We start from the raw sequence: 21512 nt of genomic DNA on the forward strand, positions 1-21512 counted from the left end.
CCACAGAAAAAATTCTAGCCATAAAGCCCTTACTTCAAAATGCAAAGGTGTATAAACAAAAAGTTAAGCTAACTACCTGCCTGCCCCCACCTGCTGTGGGATAACCAAGAGTATATTCTTAAACACTTTCTCCGCAGTGGTTTGTTTGTTGGCTTGGTCTGGGCTCATTCTCTATTTGTTACTCTGTAGGCAGACATCCTTCCAAGTAAACAGATAGGCTCTAACTCATCCCTTTTAGTAGCTACACAATCTGGATGATCAATCACTCAGGTTGTTCCCTGAGTGTGGACTATGTGTGTATGTGTATGCTAACCCCAAAAAAGTGCTTCCACTAATATTCTTATACATTAAAAAAATACTCTTACAGCAGAGCACCAAAGAAAATAAACTAAAAACAGCCTTGCGCACAAAACAATCCCCGTGTCTGCATGTCATGGGCAAAGCTTTGCATGTCACACACTTACAGCCTCCCCTGAAGATTTTTATCCATTTCCAGCAGATGTGGCAAATCCTTTCTCATACAGCGCCGGGATCGCCCTAAAGAATCCACATAATCCACCCTGAAATAAAAGTGAAAAGATGTGGAAAATTGTACATGACATATGGTTCCGTAAGTTAGGAAGTTGGTGCACAGTAAAAAGTTAATTTAGGCCCCATCACCAAGAAAAACCCTCAACCTGAGAGACCACTACCATTGGTAAGAACATGTTTTTCAAAGTTAAAAGTTGACACACAGTAAGTTCATTGAGCCCTTTATTAAATCTTAGTTTTAGAAACTGTAGAAAATGATCATGTACATCTCTGACCTCAAGACAAATACGCCACAAAGACCCCTGCTGCAGCATCTCAGAACTTACTTTAATTTGGTTTAACCAATTCCAAATATTTTATCAGCATCATAATAACTTTGCTCCGTACCATATTCTCAACTTGCTCACTTCCTTACAGTCTTCCCAAATTTGACTTTTTATTCTTTCCTGTATTTCTTCAAATTGGTACAATTCTTCCCAATGAATTAGAACTTTCTTAATATAAGTATTTTGAGAGACTCTTTTTGACTAGGAGGAAGCCAAGCAACACACATTTTATACCAAAGAAGCACCTCAGCAGTGGGCCAGTCTGTTATCTTTCACCCCTGTTCCTCTTTCCTCATCCTGGCCCCAAGTACCTTTGTCCAGGTATGAGGCAGGGGAGCCAGGCAGCCGGCAAGGCCAGTGAAATACTGAGACTCCCCCATACAGGAAAAGGGCAGGTTTTCATGAGTAACATTTCATTTGCATTATGATGCAAAACATTTTAAATTTTTTAAATTATGGGCAAGGACTCCCTCACAGCCTTTGGCAGGAGGCTGAAGAAAGCACAGAAGGGCCAGCGCTGCTGCTGGACCAACTCAAGGTCAGATTACCATGCATGTGGCTTTGTTAGCCTTTTCTTTTGTCTCACACCTGCCGATTCCAACTGTCAGCCTATGATTTAAAAACTGAATGTTTGGGAATCCACAACTATAGTCCTAAAACTGATGACCACAGAAATAAAACCTCCAACAGCAGAGAGCAGGTTCTTTCTCCCTTTTCTTCTTTTCCTTTTTTCTTCTTCTATGAATGGAGAACAAAAAACATTGAGCCAGATGGTCTGAGTAGTTATTTACAGTATTTTTGTGGAAAGATTTTCCACCACCTGGAACTTAACTACTTAAAGGATTTTACAAGCAGTTACAATTCTGGAACCTAATTTAAAAACAAAAAAAGTGTCAGAACTGCTTGCAGTGCATCTTCCTTCACCATATGGTGGCATGTGACACCTTCAATTGCCCTCCAAACTCTTCAAATCAGTAACAAATTGATTGTAATCATACAGGCATTAATATGAGGGGGAAAAAAAGACATTAAACCTTTCAAAGGAGATGAGATTTCTCCTATGAAAAGCAATCACAGGCCATTCTGTCTCTGGAGAAGGCCTCCAAAACATTCAGATCCCATCAAAAAGAAGTGGCAGAACAGCAGCCAGCAACTGCCCCATGTAATCAGCAATCACTGAGCAAGCTCTCAGAGAAACAATTACTCGAGGTACAAGGGGGACACAGGAGCGCTCGGAGTCATGCCCTCTTCACAGGGCTCTAGGGGGAAGTTAGGGCACACGCTCATGAAACACTCCTAACAGGAGCAGGCAGGGTGTAAAAAGTACCAGAAGTTTGCCTCAATCTTCTTCTGGTAATGAGGCCAGTTATGTGTCAATATAAATAAAAGGTAAGACCCAAAGGAGCAGAAAGTATGTTTAAGTGCTACCAGAGTTGAGATGAGGGAGAAACCACTTAGACTAGAAATGACGAAGAGACCATGACAGAAGGGATGGCATCATACAGGCTCCTCTTCTGGTTGCTATAGCAAGCGTATGGCCACTTAGCCCACCCCAAATATAAGTGTTTTAGAAGGTAGGTAAGAAGACCCCTCCACAGCATGAAGATGCACGTTCTCTGTGTTCCCAAGCAGTAAGACTGCTCTCCTCACTCATAAATGACTCCTGCCCACAGGGGCAATGGCTGACAAAAGGTCAACGAGTGCTGCCAACAATCCTAAGCAGTTCCTAACAAACACTCCCATAAAGAGGACATTTGAGCCTTGAAGTGGGGGAGGGGTGGGCTCTGCACCAGCAGGAGGGGAACAGGCAGGGTTACTCCCAGGACACAGCATCAGTGCATCTCCATGCAATTTCAAGCCCTTTTGAACAAGTTTCTAAACAATGTCTTAGGTACAAAAAATCATAATGGAATTTTCATTCTGGTCTCTTTGTAAAGAAAAGACTAGTTTAGTTTCCCCATCATTCACCTACTAGGCATCACCATCCCTGTTCTACAGATGAGGAAACTGAAGCTTAGAGAGGGTAGGAACTTGATCACAACCATATCACAAGTGAAAGGCAGAGCTACTGCTGTCCAGATCCAGGTCATGATGCCTAGACCACACTGCCAGAAAATGTCACAGCCAGAGTAAGGCTCACTGGATCAGCTCTGCCAGCCTCTTTTCACTGGAAATAGAGATAACACTATCTACGTGATGACTCTCCATGATGCCCGAATAAGGACATGGGTAAGGTAGCATGGGTAACAAAGGAACATTCTTCTGCCTAAACAACTTTTTCACATCAATGAAACAGGCCTATCAATGCCTCCATACCTGGCACAGTGCCTGGCACATGGCAGGAGTTCAGTCTATCTGTAATTATTTCCTTATTGGAGCTACTCCTTCTATACCTATAAATCCAATCCTATTTAAAGTGGAGTCTCTAAAGAAAGAAAACTGATTAAGAACAGAGAGAAAGGGACTCCCTTGGTGGCACAATGGTTAAGAATCCACCTGCCAATGCAGGGGGCATAGGTTTGAGCCGTGGTCCGGGAAGATCCCACATGCCATGGAGCAAATAAGCCCATGTGCCACAGCTACTGAGCCTGTGCTCTAGAGCCCGCGAGCCGCAACTACTAAGCCCGCATACCTAGAGCCCGCGCACCGCAACAAAGAGCAGCCCCTGCTCACTGCAACTAGAGAAAGCCCACGCACAGCAATGAAGACCCAATGCAGCCAAAAAAAGAGAGAGAGACTGGGACTTCCCTGGTGGTCCAGTGGGTAAGGCTCAGCACTCCCAATGCAGGGGGCCCGTGTTCAATCCCTGGTCAGGGAACTAAATCCCTCATGCATGCCGCAACTAAGAGTTCACATGCTGCAACTAAGAAGTCTGCACGCCACAACTAAAGAGCCCGCATGCCTCAACAAAGAGCCCACATGCCACAACTAAGACCCAGCACAGCGAAAATAAATAAATAGTAAATAAATAAATATTTAAGGATAGAGAGAAATGGCTTGATATCAACCAAACAACATAACTCTCAAAAACTAAACGCAAGTCTGACAATGTTAACATGACCAAATGGCATAATATCACCAACCATTCTTCACTGGGATCCTGGGGAGGAGGGATATCTTTTTCAGAAACGGTTTCTTCATCATCATCTCTTTCTGTCTTTCTATAATCTCTATTGGCACCAAGCTCTTCCATTTCTTTGCGTTTGTCTATGATCTTCTGTGTGAAATCCACAAGGTACATATCCTCCACTTCTTCATCTAGGACATAAAAAATAATTTTCAGATTCTTGACATCAAAGAAGAAGACCACACGTGGAACTGACAGGAAGCAGTCACATTCAACACTAGGCAGCTATATTACCCGACAATTCAGTAGTTGATGTCTCCACCCACCCCCTAAATGCTCACAAAGACACAGAGCCACCTCGAGACTGACAGGGAAGCTGTAAATAGACCACTGGACACATGTACCACATAAAAAAATCTTTAAAAGCCTAATGTTTTCTGCTGCCTTGTCAATAACAAAAGGCTTTAAGATAACAAAACCATTTGATTTCAAGAGACTCATATAGCCAATTACATAATACAGAAGCAGAACTGTATTTCTCAGTAGTCTTTGTGGCTATCAGTAATACCCCTCTCTAATCATGTGGGCCATATCCCATAACCCTAATTATACTACTACAGTATGGCAAATGTTTGAAGGGTCATAACACAAGTAAAAGAAGTCATCTGAATTCTTTTCAATCCAAAGAACACCACTTTCAGGTAAGGCACGGTGCCAGGATCTGCAGGGCATACAGAGATGTATAAAGTGCCATCTGCCTGCAGGCTTCATGATCTACTTGAGCTAAAACATACACTGAAAGTTAAACAGCAATCCATGATTTTAATTTAACGCAGTATAGTGGGTGTATTCACAATGTTTCATGAAGTTTCACTCTGCTAGATTTAAGCTCTAAAGAACAGATAGTAGGTTCCCTACTACCAGGGGCTGGTGTTACCCTCACTGTACAGTGGAGAAGAGCTGAGGCTCCAAAACTTGACTAGCCCGAACATGCTGGTCCAATATGCCTATCAGGAGGTGGGCCTGCCGGTAAGGACAGAACCAAATCTCCACGTCTACACACTCCTTTGGACTTGATTTCTATATTAACAATATAAGTAAAGTTTGAATCAAACGAAAAAAGACTTTTTTTAAGCCACAAAAACATGTAACTCAAATGGGAAAGAGATACACGTTCCCAGAACTGAGGTGTAAGACCATGTAACAGTGAGGCCTCCTGCTGACTGACACCCTGCTGCTTCTTTAGGAGGAAGGCAAAGCCTCTCCCAGGGCCCTCAGCTTTGCGCGCACCCAACCTGCCCAGGCTGGGCTCCCCACCACACAGGGAACAGGCCTCTGCTGTCTGGGCCGCCCATGACCAGGGTCCCGCCCCGCTACCCTCCTGCTGCCCCACTACCCCCTCTCCCTGCCCCTCTGACCCAGCCCTGCTAGTCGGCTCTGCCAGCTCTGGCCCTCTCCTCCCTCCGATCTGCTCTCTCCATTCTCCCCCTGCAGAATTCCTTTCTCCAGTTTTCCAACACCTTCAAGACCCCCATCAGAGGCACCTTCTCCCTAGAGACTTCCACACATGCCTTTTAAAGGCAATAAGATATGTACTGCCTTGTAAAATCTCTTCTACTGCTGTTGAACTGTAGGTTGGGTTTTATTTTTCTGGGGCAGGTATGAGGAAAGGGGGATCTTTTTATTATTATCTTAAAAGCAACTATAAGCACATCACAGGAAAAAACTAAAAATAGAGAAAAACAGGGGAAAAGGAACCATAACTCCAGTACCCTGATATAACCATAATTCCTCCCAGGTTTTTTTTAACATAGCAATAACTGTAATTGTGGCCTATTTAGACCTTGCTTCCTAAATTTGTTTTGTTCTGTGCCATTTTCCTCCACTGATGATACCCCCCCTTGAGGGCAGAGGCAGAGAATCTGGCTTATACCGTACTAGCTTGTCCCTTCATAGCACCTATCATGGAGCCCAGCACCCACGGGGCAACTGAAAAACTATTGCTGATTTTCTTGTCTCTGTGCTGGCACGGAAAGTAATCAATTTTATTCTTTAAATTTCTCCCTATTCTTACAATTATTTTAACAAATAATAAAATACCACAGAGGTATATGAATTACAGAAAATAAATATACATAAATAATCATATTTACCTATAAAGGCTCCTTTAGTCATTTTTTCATATAATTTGGCTTTTTCTTCCAATTTCTCCCTAGTAGTAAAAAAAAAAAGCAAGTATTAGAAATGGTCTTTATCACTGCAACTCCTGGTAAGTCTGCCCCATCCCCAGCCTTACTGCTGCAACCTGCCCAAGGGACCCAGCCTGACTACAGCTGAAACCCCGCCCTGAGGGGACCCTCAGGCCCAGCCAGGTCTGCTCTGCCAACCAAACGCAAGCTCCGTGAAAGCCTAGTCCATATTTCTCTCATTCATGACTGTATCCCAGGGCCTAAAACAGTATCTGGTGCATAGCAGATGCTCAGTAAGTATTTGATGAGTGAGTACATGAATGAATTAAGATTCCAATTTAATTTAAATGCCAAATGTAACTTAAATACCAAAAAAAGAGAGATGTTTAAACAAAAACATTTTCTATTTGCAACCTTCCAAATGGATCAACAAATTCTATTTGTTTTACAAATTCCTTGTCTTATACAAGGGTCCCTGGTCTCCCTTGGCTCATCAGGCCTAAGGGAGGTAGAGACCAACTTCTTGGAAGTCTGTTAAAAATATATCGTGTCTATTTTATACAGAACATGAATAATGTATTCATGACAAATAGCTAATAAAAAACAAACATCAACCCTGGTATTTCAATACAGCAGTCTCCCTGCTCATGTTAATTCTAGAGACATTTATTCTTTCGTGGGTAAGACAGCTGACAATTCTTTTATTCTAGAAATACCTATAATGGTAAAGAGCCCCAAACAAGTCATCTGAGTTTTTGCTTGTGAAGGATCACACTTAATCATAATAGAAAATTTCATTTCTAATGGTGTTCCAAGGGAATTCCCTAGTGGTTCAGTGGTTAGGGTTCTGTGATTCCACTACAGGGGGCATGGGTTTGATCCCTGGTTGGGAAACGAAAATCCCACATACCATGCAGCGCAGCCAAAATAGTATTAACAATAATAATAATAATAATGGTGTCCCAAGGCAATGAAGTTCCTTGGTCACACTGCTGTGTGCTCTGGAATAAGTGATTTAACCTCTCATACACCTCAATTCCCACATCACAATAGGAAAGATAGCACTGCCTCTTAGGGTTGTAATGAGAATCAATTAGATAATACACGTAAAGCATGCCACCAGTTACAGCCTCTTCGCGTCTATGTCAGAAAGATTCCTCTTTCATTTTACAGATTCATTCGCAAGCACTGACTACATAAGTGCCAAGCACTGTTTTAGGTGCATAAGACAAAGTTCCAGCTCTCATGGGGGTCACACTCTAGAGAAGGAGAAAGACAATAAATAAATCAATGAAAAAGAGGATTTCAGACAGTGAGAAGAAGGAAAGGAAATAAAAGCAGGTTATCCCAATAGAAGCCCTTTGTCATGCATTGATGGAGTGCTCTGTGGACCAGCTTAGTCATATCAACTTCTAAGAGGTTAAGTTGCTCTTTTTCAGATGGAACTTAATGTAACAAGCAGTCTTGTTACAGAATCTCATCTTAGTAAAAATAAAACTTCAAAAAGTTTAGAAAACAAAATACACTGTCTGGACAGAGAAAATGGGCAGGACACTAAGATAGGGTAGTCAGGGGAAACCTCTCTGAAGAGGACGTTTGGCCTAAGGCTTGCACACCAAGAAGTCAACCATGGAAGGAATCTTCAGGGAGAAAGCATGTCAGGCAGAGGAAAGATGAAGAGGGAATGAACTTGACATGTTCAAGGAGACATCAGCGTGGTAGAGGGTGCTGAACAAAGGGGAGACTGGTACAAAATAAACACAACAGAGACAGGTGGGGACAAGAGTGCAAGGGAAAGGATAAGAAGTTTGGATGCAGTGTAACAGAAAGAAGACAGTTTTAAGATGGCAGGAAGAGTCTTCAGATGAATAATGGAGGGACTTCCCTGGTGGCGCAGTGGTTAAGAATCCACCTGCCAATGTAGGGGACACGGGTTCGAGCCCTGGTCCAGGAAGATCCCACATGCTGTGGAGTAACTAAGCCTGTGCGCCACAGCTACTGAGCCTGCGCTCTAGAGCCCGCAAGCCACAACTACCAAGCCCGCGCGCCACAACTACTAAAGCCTGCGCACCTAGAGCCCATGCTCTGCAACAAGAGAACCACCGCAATGAGAAGTTCGCGTACCACAACGAAGAGCAGCCCCCGCTCACCACAACTAGAGAAAGCCCGTGTGTAGCAACGAAGACCCAATGCAGCCAAAAAATATACATTAATTAATTAATTAATTAAAAAGTAATGGAGATCAAGGAAGATGTCAGGGAAATGGCCACTGGATTTAGTATATGAAGAAGTCATTGGTGACTGTAAAGAACATTTCTTCAGTCAAGTAGTGAAGATGGAACTCAGAGGGCAAGGGTATGGGACACTTATCTGGAACCCACTATGTGCCAGACACTATGTAACTCCTTTAATCTCTTAAAGGGCTTCATGAGTTAAGTATTAACCACCACACAGCACAGACAAGGAAAGTGTCTCAATGGAAAAGTAACTTGCCTGAGGCCTTACATCCTCATGGACCTACCTCGGCCTGCTGTAAGCTCTGGAGAGATGCAGAAGTCCTGCAGATCATGGGGAGACTTGATTCCCCACGAGCACAATGAACGTATTATGTAAAAAGTTACTGGATAGAAAAATCACAGCAAAGTACCAAGGAATACTCTGTTATGCAGAGGAAACTAAAAAAGATCATGCCCATAGTTAATACTCAATGGTGAAAAGGTGGAAGCTTTTACTCTAAGGTCAGAAACAAGACAAGGATGCCTACCCTTAACATTGTTATTCAGTGTAGTATTGGAAGTTCTAGCCAGAACAATTAGGCAAGAAAAAAAAAAAAAGGCGTCCAAATCAAAAAGGAAGAAATAAAACTATCACTATTTGCAGATGACATAACATTATATACAGAAAATCCTGGGCTTCCCTGGTGGCACAATGGTTAAGAATCCACCTGCCAATGCAGGAGACACGGGTTTGAGCCCTGGTCCGGGAAGATCCCACATGCCATGGAGCAACTAAGCCTGGGCGCCACAACTACTGAGCCTGCGTGCCTGGAGTCCATGCTCTGCAACACCACTGCAATGAGAAGCCCGCCCACCGCAACGAAGAGTAGCCCCTGCTCACTGCAACTAGAGAAAAGCCTGCACGCAGCAATGAAGACCCAATGCAGCCAAAAATAAATTTAAAAAAAAGAAAATCCCAAAGACTCCACCAAAAAACTGTTAGCACTAATAAATGAACTCAGTGAAGTTGCAGGATACAAAATCAATACACAAAACTCTGCTGCGTTTCTATACACTAATAATGATCTATCAGAAAGAGAAAATAAGAAAACAATCCCATTTACAATTGCATCAAAAAGAACAGAAGAGACTTCCCTGGCTGTCCAGTGGTTAAGACTCCATGCTTCCACCGCAGGGGGCGCAGGTTTGATCCCCGGCTGGGGAACTAAGATCCCACATGCCATGTGGCACAGCCAAAAAAAAAAAAATCATAAAATACTTTGAAATAAATTTAACAAAGGAGATGAAAGACCTATACACTGAAAACTACACAGCACTGATGAAGAAACCAAAGATGATGCATATAAGTGGAAAGGTATTTACAGATTAGAAGAATACTGTTAAAATGTCCATGCTACCCAAAACAATCTACAAAATCAAAGCAATCCCTGTTAAAACTCCAATGGCATTTTTCACGTAAATAGAATGAACAACCCTAAAATTTGTATGGAACCACAAAAGATCCCCAAAGAGCCAAAGCAATTTTGGAAAAGAAGAACAAAGCTGGAGGCATCACGCTCCCTGATTACAAACTATATTACAAAGCCATAGTAATCAAAACAGTATGGTACCGGCATAAAAACAGCCACATAGATCAATGGAATGGAAAGAGAGCCCAGAAATAAACCCACACACATGATCATTTAATTTATAACAAACGAGCCAAGAATATGCGATGGGAAAAGGACAGTCTCTTCAATAAATGGTGCTGGGAAAACTGGACAGCCACAGGCAAAAGAATGAAACTAGACCATTATTGTACACAAAAACTAACTCAAAATGGAATAAAAACTTGAATGTAAGACCTGAAACCATAAAAATCCTAGAAGAAAACACAGGCCACAAGTTCCCTGACATCCGCTGTGGCACTGACTTTTTTTGGATTTGACATGAAAAGCAAAGGCAATAAAAGCAAAAATAAAGAAAAGGGACTATATCAAACTAAAAAGCTTCTGCAGAACAAAGGAAATCATCAACAAAATGAAAAGGCAACCTATTGGATGGGAAGAAATATTTACAAATCATTTATCTGACAAAGGCTCAATAGCCAAAATAAACAGAGAACTTACATCTCAACAGCAAAACAACAATCCAATTTAAAAAATGGACCTGAATAGATATTTTTTCAAAGACATACAGATGGCCAACAGGTACATGAAAAGCTGCTCAGCATCACTAATCATGAGGGAAACGCAAATCAAAACCACAATGAGGTATCACCTCATACCTGTTAGAACAGCTACTATCAAAAAGACAAGAAATAACAAGTGTTGGTTGGTGAGGATGTGTAGAAAAGGAAACTTTCATGCACTGTTGGTGGGAATGTAAACTGGCATAGCCACTATGGAAAAAGAGTATGGAGATTCCTCACAAAATAAAAATAGAACTACCATATGCGGACTTCCCTGTCAGTTCAGTGATTAAGACTCTGCACTTCCAATGCAGAGGGAAGGGGTTCCATCTCTGGTTGAGGAACTAAGATCCCACATACCGCACAGCATAGCCAAAAAAAAAAAAAGAACTACCATATGATCCAGCAATTCCACCTCTGGGTATTTATCTGAAGTAAATGAAAACACTAATTCAAAAGATACATGCACCCCCATGTTCATTACAGCATTATTTACAATAGCCAAGATAAGGATACAATCTAAGTGTCCACTGATGTATGAACGGATAAAGAAAAGGCGACATACATACACAATGGAACACTATTCAGCCATAAAAAGCAATGAAATCTTGCTATTTGCAATGCTATGGATGGACCTTGAGGGCATTATGCTAAGTGACATAAGTCAGACAAAGAAGACAAATACCGTATGATTTCATTTATATGTGAAATTAAAAAAACAAAAACCCAAACAAACTAACAAAAAAGCCCTAAACAAAAAAACTAACAAGTTCATAGATACAGACAACAGGATGGTGGTTGCCAGAGGGTGGGGAGGAAATGGGTGAAATGGGTGAAGGGGGTCAAAATGTACAAACTTCCAGTTACAAAATAAGTAAGTCATGGGGATGTAACATACAGTATAATGACTGTATTGCATAGTTGAAGTCTGTTAAAAGAGTGGATCTCAAAAGTTCTCATCACAAGACAAAAAAAACTGTGTGGTGATAGATGTGAACTAGATTTATTGTGGTGATCATTTCACAATATATACAAATATCAAGTTATTATGTTGTACACCTGAAACTAATATAACATTATACTTCAATTATATCTTAATAAAATACATATATAAAGCATTAAAAAGTTATAGCATCTTTCAACAAAATTAAAATTCTAAGAATAATGTCCAGTAGTGAGAAAAATGTCTCAAAAATGAACATACCTTTAAGTCAAGTCTCATGTCTGTTGAGGATAGGCCAAACATTAAGAAAAACAATCCCCCAAATGGGCTAATATTCTGCCCTTTATTCTCAGACCCAAAAGAGCTGAGGAGCCTTAGCAACCACTGTTTTCAACTTTCATTATGCAATAGATCCAAAAGCACATGTGGCAGTCATGACAGACATTAAAACTTGGGATTCTGAGTCCAGGGTGATACTGCAAATAAGGGAAGAGCTCTTCTTTACAGAAGAATGCCAGCTAATAAACAGAATGAAAAAATAATAAACATGGAAGGATAGAATTAGAAAAATCCTAACTTTGAAATCATCACTGTAATAACTGACCCATCAGTGATGACAAAACCGTCGCATGAAAACATACTGGCAAACAGGATATTCACAGTCTCAGTTTCCCTCCTTAGATTATTATTAATTACAAATGCGGAAGAGCATCTTTACAGTGGAAAAATCTAGCAGACCTATCTTAACTGAGTGATCAAAGTTATCATCACCAATAATGACTTAAACTGACATCATGAACCTCCCGATGTGATTCAATGGGAGGACATATCATTACCTATATATTCAATAGTATTCTTACCAACAACAGTTAGTGTGACCCTAATCAGATTGTGGGACACTGTAGAAACAACTGGGCTGGACTCTTTAAAAAACATTAACGGCATAATAGACAACAAAAAGGCAAGGGAACTGTTTTAGATTAAGAGAGACTAAAGACATATGAAAATTAAATGCAATATGTACTCTTTGATTGACTCTTGGATTAAATGTTTTAAAAAACAATAAAGGACATAACCTTTATTTAGGATAAATGGTGAAATCTGAATATGGACCATATGATAGTACTATTTTATCAGTGTCAAATTTCTCGGGTATGACAGCAGTATTGTGATTATGCAAGATAATGTCCTTATTCTTAAAAGATATATGCTGAAATATTTAGAGGTAAAGTATCATGATGTTTAACGAAGTTTCTCTACACACACTGGAGAGAGGGAGGGGGAAAAAGAAAGTAAATTTTAAAAGATGTTAATTGGTGAACCTAGGTGAAAAGTATTAGAATATTCATCACACTCTTCTTTCAAATATTCTGTCGGTTTGAAGTTTTTCATATTAAAAAGTTGAGGGGGAAATTCACTTTCTAAATGCTAATAGCATGCCACCTAGTAGCCCCAAACCACACCACCATGGGGACACTTCTTAAACACTTGTTGATAACCTCAGTGCCTAACAGGGGCTCAAAGTGGGACTGTTTCATCTTTTAAACTGAGGCTTTCTCTTGTCTTCTTATAAGACTATAAATATGTCTGCAAATTATATTATTTTCAGAGTAATAAGAGTATTTGGCTATAAGGATGATAAAAATTAAAATTGTAAATCAAAAAGAGTAAAAGTTGAACTTTCATTCCTTTGCCTGGGTAGCCACAACAGCAGCTACATTTATCAGAGCGAAACTTTACCTCGCTTTGTCCAAAGTCTTCTGTTCCTCAATCTTCTGTTCAGCATCCTTCTCAGCTCGATTCGAAACTCCTGTGTTTTGTCTGCTCCAGATACTTGGTTTCTGGAGAATAATTTAAAAAGACAAGACAGAATCACCAAATGATCGCAAAAACTCTCTACTTGTCTTGTACATCAGAAGGAAAAAAAAGATAATTAGATCTTATGAATCAGTGGAAATAACTAGACTTCTGACAGCCAACCTATGTCCTGTAAATACACTGTCCATAGCAAAGCTGGAGCTGAAAAAAAAAGCCCTAATTACATAAAAAAAAATTTCTTTATACAATTGCAGTTACTTCTCTTTTATCTCCTGAATGATTACAACCTAATTCAAGACTAATGAAAACATATATAACAGAGATTTAGTAACACAAGTAACAGATACCATTAGCTATAAAATTGTAAAAACATTCACAACTCTTAAAGACCCAGCTATATTTCTGCTATATTTCTATATTATCTAATTGTTTATCTCTGTTTGGATTTATAACACCTGTAAAACTAGATCATCTTCCATGGAAATGTAAATAAACACATTCTAACAGCATGTACTATTCCAAAAGAAGTGGCTAAAGAATTAGATCATTACAATGCGCTTTTTTTTTCTTTTTTTTTGCGGTACGGGGGGCCTCTCACTGTTGTGGCCTCTCCCGTTGCGGAACACAGGCTCTAGACGCGCAGGCTCGGCGGCCATGGCGCACGGGCCCAGCCGCTCCGCAGCAGCATGTGGGATCTTCCCGGACCGGGGCACGAATCTGTGTCCCCTGCATCGGCAGGCGGACTCTCAACCACTGCGCCACCAGGGAAGCCCATAATGCGCTTTTAAATCTTACTAATTTCTATCTTAATATTTAAAACATTTCATGCATATGTTCAAATACAAGACAGGGATTTTTATGTAGCAGACACCATGAACACTTTCAAAAGACCTAAGTACAGTGTAATTTCCCTATGTTTGGAATTGATGGAGATAATTAGATCTTATTTTTACCTTAGTAGTTGGTTTTGGTTTCCCCAAAACTCCAGCATCTTTTAGAAGTTTTTCTTGTTTGAATTCTTCTTGTTTTCGGAAGAGTTCAGCCTTAAGGTCTACCAACTAAAATAAAACCAATAAGCAAACAAAAACAATTAATTCTAATGAGTGACTGGATTTCTAAGTTTTTATAATTCTCAAAACAAGATTACAAGCTCCTATAAATGGACAAAACTGGATATAAAACTAAAAGTTTAAATGTAGAATCTAGTACAAAATAAAACCAAGTCATATTTCATTCCAGCTCTGTTGTAAATGCATTTAACTTTCAACACTTCAAGGCTTTCCTCTGGGCAAGGGGAGAGTGATAAAGCAAGGTAAATGAAATCTGCATCTTTTAGATTCAGATTCAACTAACATTATTAACCACCTTCTGTCTGACCGGCACTGTCCTTGGCTTTTTCTTGTAGTAATTTCACTTAAACATCACAACAATTTATTATTTCTATAGGAAAACGTCTTTGTTCAGCAACAATCTGAGCACCAGTATATGTCTGGCACTTAACATTGAAGAGCAGGATACCAACATGAATTAGACATAAAGCTGCCTCAAAGAGCCTACAATCTCCTAAGAAATGTAACTTACAATACCAGTCCGTTGTAAAAAATGACGTGAGAGTGGAATTAAGTAGCAAAAAGTTCAGATAAAGGAGTATTTCCTTCTGGCCAGAGTGATCAGAGATGGCTTTGAAATGAAGCTTAAAGGATAGGCAAGATTTCAATAGCTAGAAAGAAAATGGACTGAGTGAATTTTGTTTCAGCGTGTTTTAGAAACTGCAAGTTTAGCTGAACAACAGGGTTCAAGAAGAGGAAAGGCCAGAGCAAAGGGTACAAGGGAGTTGGATCAGTCACCACTATCTACTCCAAAAAAGGATGTAATGACTGCTTCCTTTTTAAGGATCCAAGTACAGCTGCTTATACACATGGTCATTTATAAAGCAGATACTTATAAAGCCGAGCATCACAAACTGACTTTTAAGGTAAATCAAAATGACTGAGCTCAATGATTTCTATTTTGGAAGGAAGCAATTTAAAAACAGGCTTGGCAGGGTTTTTAATAATGCCAAGGGCAGGTTCATTCTAGGGCCTAATACTCTAAATTTAAAAAAAAAAATTTAAAACTTAAGCCTTGGGACTTCCCTGGTCGTCCAGCGGTAAAGAATCCACCTTCTGATGCAGGGGACGTGGGTTCGATCCCTAGCCGGGGAACTAAGATACCCACATGCCACGGGGCAACTAAGCCCACGTGCTACAGATTACAGAGCCCACGCTCCACAACTAGAGAGAGAAAACCCGCACACCACAATTAAGAGAGAAGCCCGCGCGCCACAACGAAAGATCCCGCGTGCTGAAACTAGGACCTGACGCAGCCAAAAATTAAAAATAAATAAAGTTACATGTATCACTAAAAAAAAGACTTGTACATTTAAGGAAAAAAACTTAAGCCTGTTCTTCTAAACCGCCTTTTTTTTTTTTTTGATGTGGACCATTTTTAATGTCTTTATTGAATTTGTTACAATATTACTTCTATTTTGTCTTTTGGTTTTTTGGCCCAGAGGCATGTGGGATCTTACCTCCCCAACCAGGGTTCGAACCCACGTCCCCTGCATTGGAAGGCGAAGTCTTAACCACTGGACTGCCAGGAAAGTCCCTCTAAGCCTTCTTAACTACATTAATTTTCTAGCCAGACATTTTCCTATTAAACTTTTGAACTTTAAAATGAAGATGCTCAGAAAAGTGTCAATTCCCAGATGGCATTCACATTATGATTATTGCTAATTTTAACCCGTCAGGAAAGGATAACTTTAATTTTACAGCTTTTTGATTCCTAATCCTCAAACATAATAACTAGTACCAATTTTCAGTATTAGACGGGGGAAAGGAGCTCAAATATTGGGCTACTTCCATCTTTTCCTTCATATCGCTTGCATCCTAACATTCTGCAGTAAATCCGAGATTAAACCAAAGGTTAGGCAATTTGCTCTGATATAACGGAAAAGACAACAGCTTTGGAGTCAAACAGATGGAGTGAGCCTAGTTCTACCACTAAGAACTCAGTATGTAAGCTGGAGAAAGCCACTTCATTTTCGGAGCCTCAATGGCATCACCTATAAAATGGGGATCTTACTAGCACCTGCCTCCTAAAACAGTCAGGAAGATTCAATGAGGTAGTGCATACAAAGTGCTGGCACAAAAGTACTCAGAACAGGTTTTCTTCCTAGAAGCAACTAACTTAACAATGCTGTTTACATTCTGTTAGACCTTACAGCTTCCGGGCAGCGCAGCCTACGGGTGTATTAACAACTGTTTAGTTCCTGGTGGGGACTCTGGGCATCTCGGACCCTGGGGAACAAATCACACTAATGTTCTGGGGGGACCATGCCCGTCCCTGAACTAAAGGGAGACATATCTGCACAGCTAGCAGAGGCTGCGTTCCCCCTCCGACGGTAACGAAGACAAGGCTGGCAAAGAGACCTGGCCTGTTGTCGCGGAGGGGAGGCAGGGACATTCCAAACCCGGAAAAGACACCAGGTTCTGGCCCGCGTCTGAGGGGCAAGCCTGGTGCCGGTGCACGGCGGAGGGGAGACGTCACGTTCAGGGTTCTACAAGCAAGAAGTGGGCCCTGGCTTTTTCTGGGAGAAAAGCCAGGTACCGGGGGTCTTGTCTGAGGGGAAGCCAAGTTTGGGTCCCCGAGTGAAGAAACAAACGAGGTCGAGATTCCTGTCCGGCAGAAGCGAGGAGACGTGGAGCCCGCAGCATCATCTACACCCATACTCACCGAAGACGCCGTGACGTCCAAAGGCTTTTTCTTCCGGTCCATGGTCGCACTAGACCGCCCCAGCACATAGTGAACGCCTCACCGGGTCTCCGCAGGCCTCTTATACAGGCTTCCGGCGTAACCGGAAGTGTCCTCATGAGAGCGACGCTGTTTACGACCTGGCGCCATCTTGAGAAGGTCAGGATGTGGTGCGCGCTGCGTCCTTCACCATTTTGAGAAGATCAGCGTACCCAGGAGTGAAGCTAACTGCTAAGGCCATCTTGAAGAGGGCGGAAGGTAACAGGGCTAGTATTGTCGCCATCTTGAGAAGGGCGGCATACGTCTTGCAGAGCAATGCACGCCAGCTTGAGTGGGTCAGTTGCGCGGGGCGGGTGTGTGTGGCGATGGCGCCATCTTGGAAGGGCAAGGGAACTGAAATGAATGTCTTCCAGTGACAAGAAAGATAGGTTAATCGGACTGCAAAGATCTACCTAAATACCATTTTAAGACCTGATGTATGCTGGGCACTGTTTGGTGCTTCTCAAAGGTTAATTTATTTAAATTCTCACAAGAGTCATATGAGATAAGGATTATTATATTAATTTTAGTAAAAATAACAACAATAATAATAACTAACATTGATATAATGCTATATATGTATAGTGTGTCACTTTACATATTTCAGCTGGTAAGAACATGAACTCCAGAAGCCAAGTTCCTCAGCTGGAATCACTGCTTCACCACTTATTGACTGTGTGACCTTGCAAAAGTTACTTACTTGGTGCTTCAGTTTCCAAATGGGAATAAAATAGTATTTACTTCATGGGGTTCAGTTAGTGTTAGATGAAGTAAATGAGCTTGGTAGACAGACCAATGACACGTGCCCCCACACACACACACATACAAGATGTCCATCTTCTAATCCCTAGAACCTGTGACTGTATTACCTTATATGGCAAAAGGGAATTTGCAGATGTGATTAACGATTTTGAGATGAGATTATCCAAGTACTGTAGGTCCAATGTAATCACAAGGATGTTTATAAGAGGGAGGCAGAAAATTCAGAATCAATGAGAGATAAGAAGTAGCTACACTGTGGGCTTTGGAGAGGGAGGATGGGACCACTGCCGAGGAATGCAGGCAGCTTCTAGAAGCTGAAGAGACAAGGAAATGAATCCTTCTCTAGAGCCTCCAGTGTAGCACTGCTGACACTGAGATTTTAGCCTTGTAAGGCTCATTTCAGACTTCCCACCTCCAGAACGTTAAGAGAATAAATTTGTGTTGTTTTAAACCACTAAGTTTGTAGTGATGTGTTACAGCAGCAGTAGGAAACTGATACAAATGATAATGATTGCAGCAATAGCATATGTGTGTACCTCTTTTCATGGATTATCTCATTTAATCCTTGCAAGGATCCCAGAGGTGGGAGCTATTTACACCATGTTACCGAGGAGAAAAGTGAGGCCCAAGAGGTTAAGTGACATGCAAAGGACATTTGCCAGCTACCAAGTGATGGACCCTAGGGTTAAAAAATAACTCAAAGGCATTGAGTTAATTATTTGCATGCTATTTACTTGTAAAGAGGGGAACCCATATAGATTGACTTCATCTAATAAAGGCTAGAAGAGGATTTATATAAAAGAAAGAGGGGAGAAGGAAAAGCCATAAATAGATTGGAAACCATGAACTTCAGTTTCCTTGCCTAGTTGGCCACTGGTAATGAGGCCAGTCAGTGTACTGATCTTGGGCTGCTAGAAAGCAAAAACTTTCAGTTGTTTATGGATGCCGCAGAAGACCTTGAGAGTTTAGCTTTCTCTGTATAATGCCTGTCAGTGTCCTGGCTGTCATCTCCACGTTCATTAGGCAGGTTTGTACCAATACCATCCTCCGAAGTTCTCGCTCCCGTGGCATCCAGCTGATTTCAGTTACCTACCAAGTCATTTAAATTACTGGGAGCAAACCAGTGAGTCTCCTCTGTTCCCCCAGCCCTCGCACACACCCAGGTCTGGAGAAGCACAGAAAGCTTAATCCTGGATTGGCCAGCATGCCCTCCTGGCACATCAACCGTTTTTCACATATTCCGTTCCTCAAATTCTCCTCTTCCTTTTATACTTTCCAAATGTCTGGGTCTGTCTAGAATTGCCTTCCTCTACCAGGTACGAAAATTGAGGCCACAGCCCTCTGTTCTTTACCACACCATGCTCTCTTCCTGGGGTGTCATCCTCTAAACCAGATCTCAGTCCACTGGGTCTCCTACACAGACCTGGGTTTATTCTGGAAGAAAGGGGGTGGTCAGGACCCTCATCTGCTGAAAAGCACAGGATTTCCTCCGAGATCAGGCTCAGCCGAGCTGCACCCCTCTGGTTACCTTGAGAACCTCACATCAGCCCCCTCTGAGCCTCACTTCTCGCACCCCGTTGGGTGCACGGATGTTTGAGATAAAGAGGAGTGTGGAAATGGTCTTCTGGCTGAAAAGTGCTATGCATGCATCTCTCGAGGAATAGAGAAGTTCACTCAGCGCCAGTTTTCTCGCCGCAGAAGGCACGTGCCTGGCGACAGTCTGTGTTATGATGCTGCATGTTTTGCAGCGCTATGAGCTCAGCTTGTCCCCCTACCCCTGTTGGGTCCCACGGGGGTAAGGCTGGGTGGCAGAGCTAGTATCTTCTTCCTTTTCCTCTCCTATTGGCCTTTAGTTGTCTGTCAAATCTCCTAGGTACTTTAAATAAAGGTGGAGAGAGGCGGCCTTTGGAAACACACAACAATTATTTCCCTGTGAGCATGGCCACCCAGGCATGCTCTTATTTTAAAGGGGGACCCCGCAGTCATTTTCTGGCATGAAGATTCATAGCGACAGGGTTGCAAGTTGTAGCCTGTGCTGCTATTGTAATGTTTTAATTGGTAATTAAGTCAAGAGGTTTAATTCAGCCCAGGCTCCTTTTGGCAAGTGAATGATTTCTCTCCACCCCGTATCCTGTTTCCTCAAACTGAAAATGTGTCTCTCCCAGATGTGTCCAGCCTGCAGTGTCTTAACATTTGTTCAGTCTCCAACACACTGTCTCTGATAATAAATTACGCAGCAGTGGATGAATTAGCTAAGTCCATTGTGTGAAAAAAGATTAGATCGGATCTAAGGAAATTTAGGTTCTAAGTATGAGCATAGGATGAGGTATAAAGATACCGAGCCTCGTGCCCTGGATGACAGAGAAGCTAACATTTATTAGTCTCAGGCACAAAATCAGTTATTGGCATTATCTCATTGAATCCCCACGACAGCCTCAAGGGTGGGTGCTATTATTATTTTATTTGGCAGATGAGTAAAATGAGACACAGAGAAGTTAAGTAACTAGTCCAGGGTCACACAGCTAGTCTTGGCCCCAGGATTTGAACCCAGGCAGCCTAGTGCCAGGACCTCACACTGTCCTCCCTCTGTGGATCTGAGACTATATTCGCTTTGCATTAATTAATTAATTCATTTATTCATTCATCCATTCAACTTTACTGGGGAAGGGGCAAATTTTTATAGGAGCTGGCCCCAGAATATTTCTGCAGGAGGGACCTGTCATTAGGTCATTGCAGTCAGAAGGGACCCACTAGGTGAACGCCAGGAGGCCTGATGGGGCAAGCTGGGACCGGACAAGGACCACTTGGTGCCCTGGAAAGCCCAGCTGAGCTTGCAAATGTGGAGTAACTGGATGCTGAGTGGGGCTTTTCCTGCAGCCTGGGAAACTGGTGCTTGAAGCCATCACTGAAAAAAAGAGGTGCTAAGAACTCTACAGCCTTGAGAAAACTGCCAACAAGTAGGGCCCAAGTGCTGTCTCCCAACTTCAACCGAGCAGATTATTATGAGCAGGGGAAGATGCTTCACTATGTTCAACCCCACCCAGGCCCACTGCATAAACAGAGGCAGCTGGGAGGGTCAGAGGGAGCCTGAAGCCCAGTGAGGCCCTGCAAGGGTGGGGCACAGAGGGCAAGTCAGGGACCTGGCAAGGCCGGGGCGGGGGTATCCCTCAGAGTGTAACCGAGCAGGACACCATAGGGCCTTCCCAGGACAGACACCCCCCACCCCCAATGTACTCTGCCTGCCTCTTGCCTGTAGAAAAACTTTAGCCTCCTAGGTCTTCCCTGAGTTCCAAAGAATAAATTTAATCAGAGAAGTGAGAAAATGCAGAAACAAAGGAAAACAGTCAAACACAACAAAATAATAATACTTTGGCCATTAAACAAAGTCAAGGACCTTTTGTTCTTCCTCAAGGGCTATAGGTAACATGCTGAGGCATATCCTTTGAGCTGTTTTACAGAGACCCCCCACCAGCTGGAAGAAGTTAAATGTATGCTGCCCACAAGCACGTAGACCACAGGATGGTTGGAACCAGAAGGTTGATGAGGTTGACTGCCAATTATCTCACCACCTACCAATCAGAAGAATGTCTATGAGCTGATCATGCACCTGCAACCCTCTCCTCAGCACCTAGCCCCTT

At 42.0% G+C, this 21512-nt stretch overlaps 1 protein-coding gene across 2 annotated transcripts in view; it reads right to left on the reverse strand.

Annotated features, from left to right (window-relative positions):
- CCDC174 (coiled-coil domain containing 174) overlaps positions 1-17148 on the reverse strand; it is a 32979-nt gene extending 15831 nt beyond the window's left edge. For both annotated transcript variants that reach the window (XM_079933028.1, XM_079933027.1), the window contains exons 1-6: positions 17056-17148; positions 14235-14339; positions 13204-13304; positions 6078-6136; positions 3941-4115; positions 465-560 (exon numbers count right to left, since the gene is read on the reverse strand). In XM_079933028.1, the coding sequence (XP_079789154.1) occupies positions 465-560; positions 3941-4115; positions 6078-6136; positions 13204-13304; positions 14235-14339; positions 17056-17097 (578 nt within the window). In that variant the 5' untranslated portion in view covers positions 17098-17148. The remainder of the gene's footprint in view (positions 1-464; positions 561-3940; positions 4116-6077; positions 6137-13203; positions 13305-14234; positions 14340-17055) is intronic.
- Between the last annotated feature and the right edge of the window lie 4364 nt (positions 17149-21512).

This window comes from Stenella coeruleoalba (genome assembly GCF_951394435.1).
Source record: "Stenella coeruleoalba genome assembly, chromosome: 10".
Taxonomy (NCBI): Eukaryota; Metazoa; Chordata; class Mammalia; order Artiodactyla; family Delphinidae; genus Stenella; species Stenella coeruleoalba.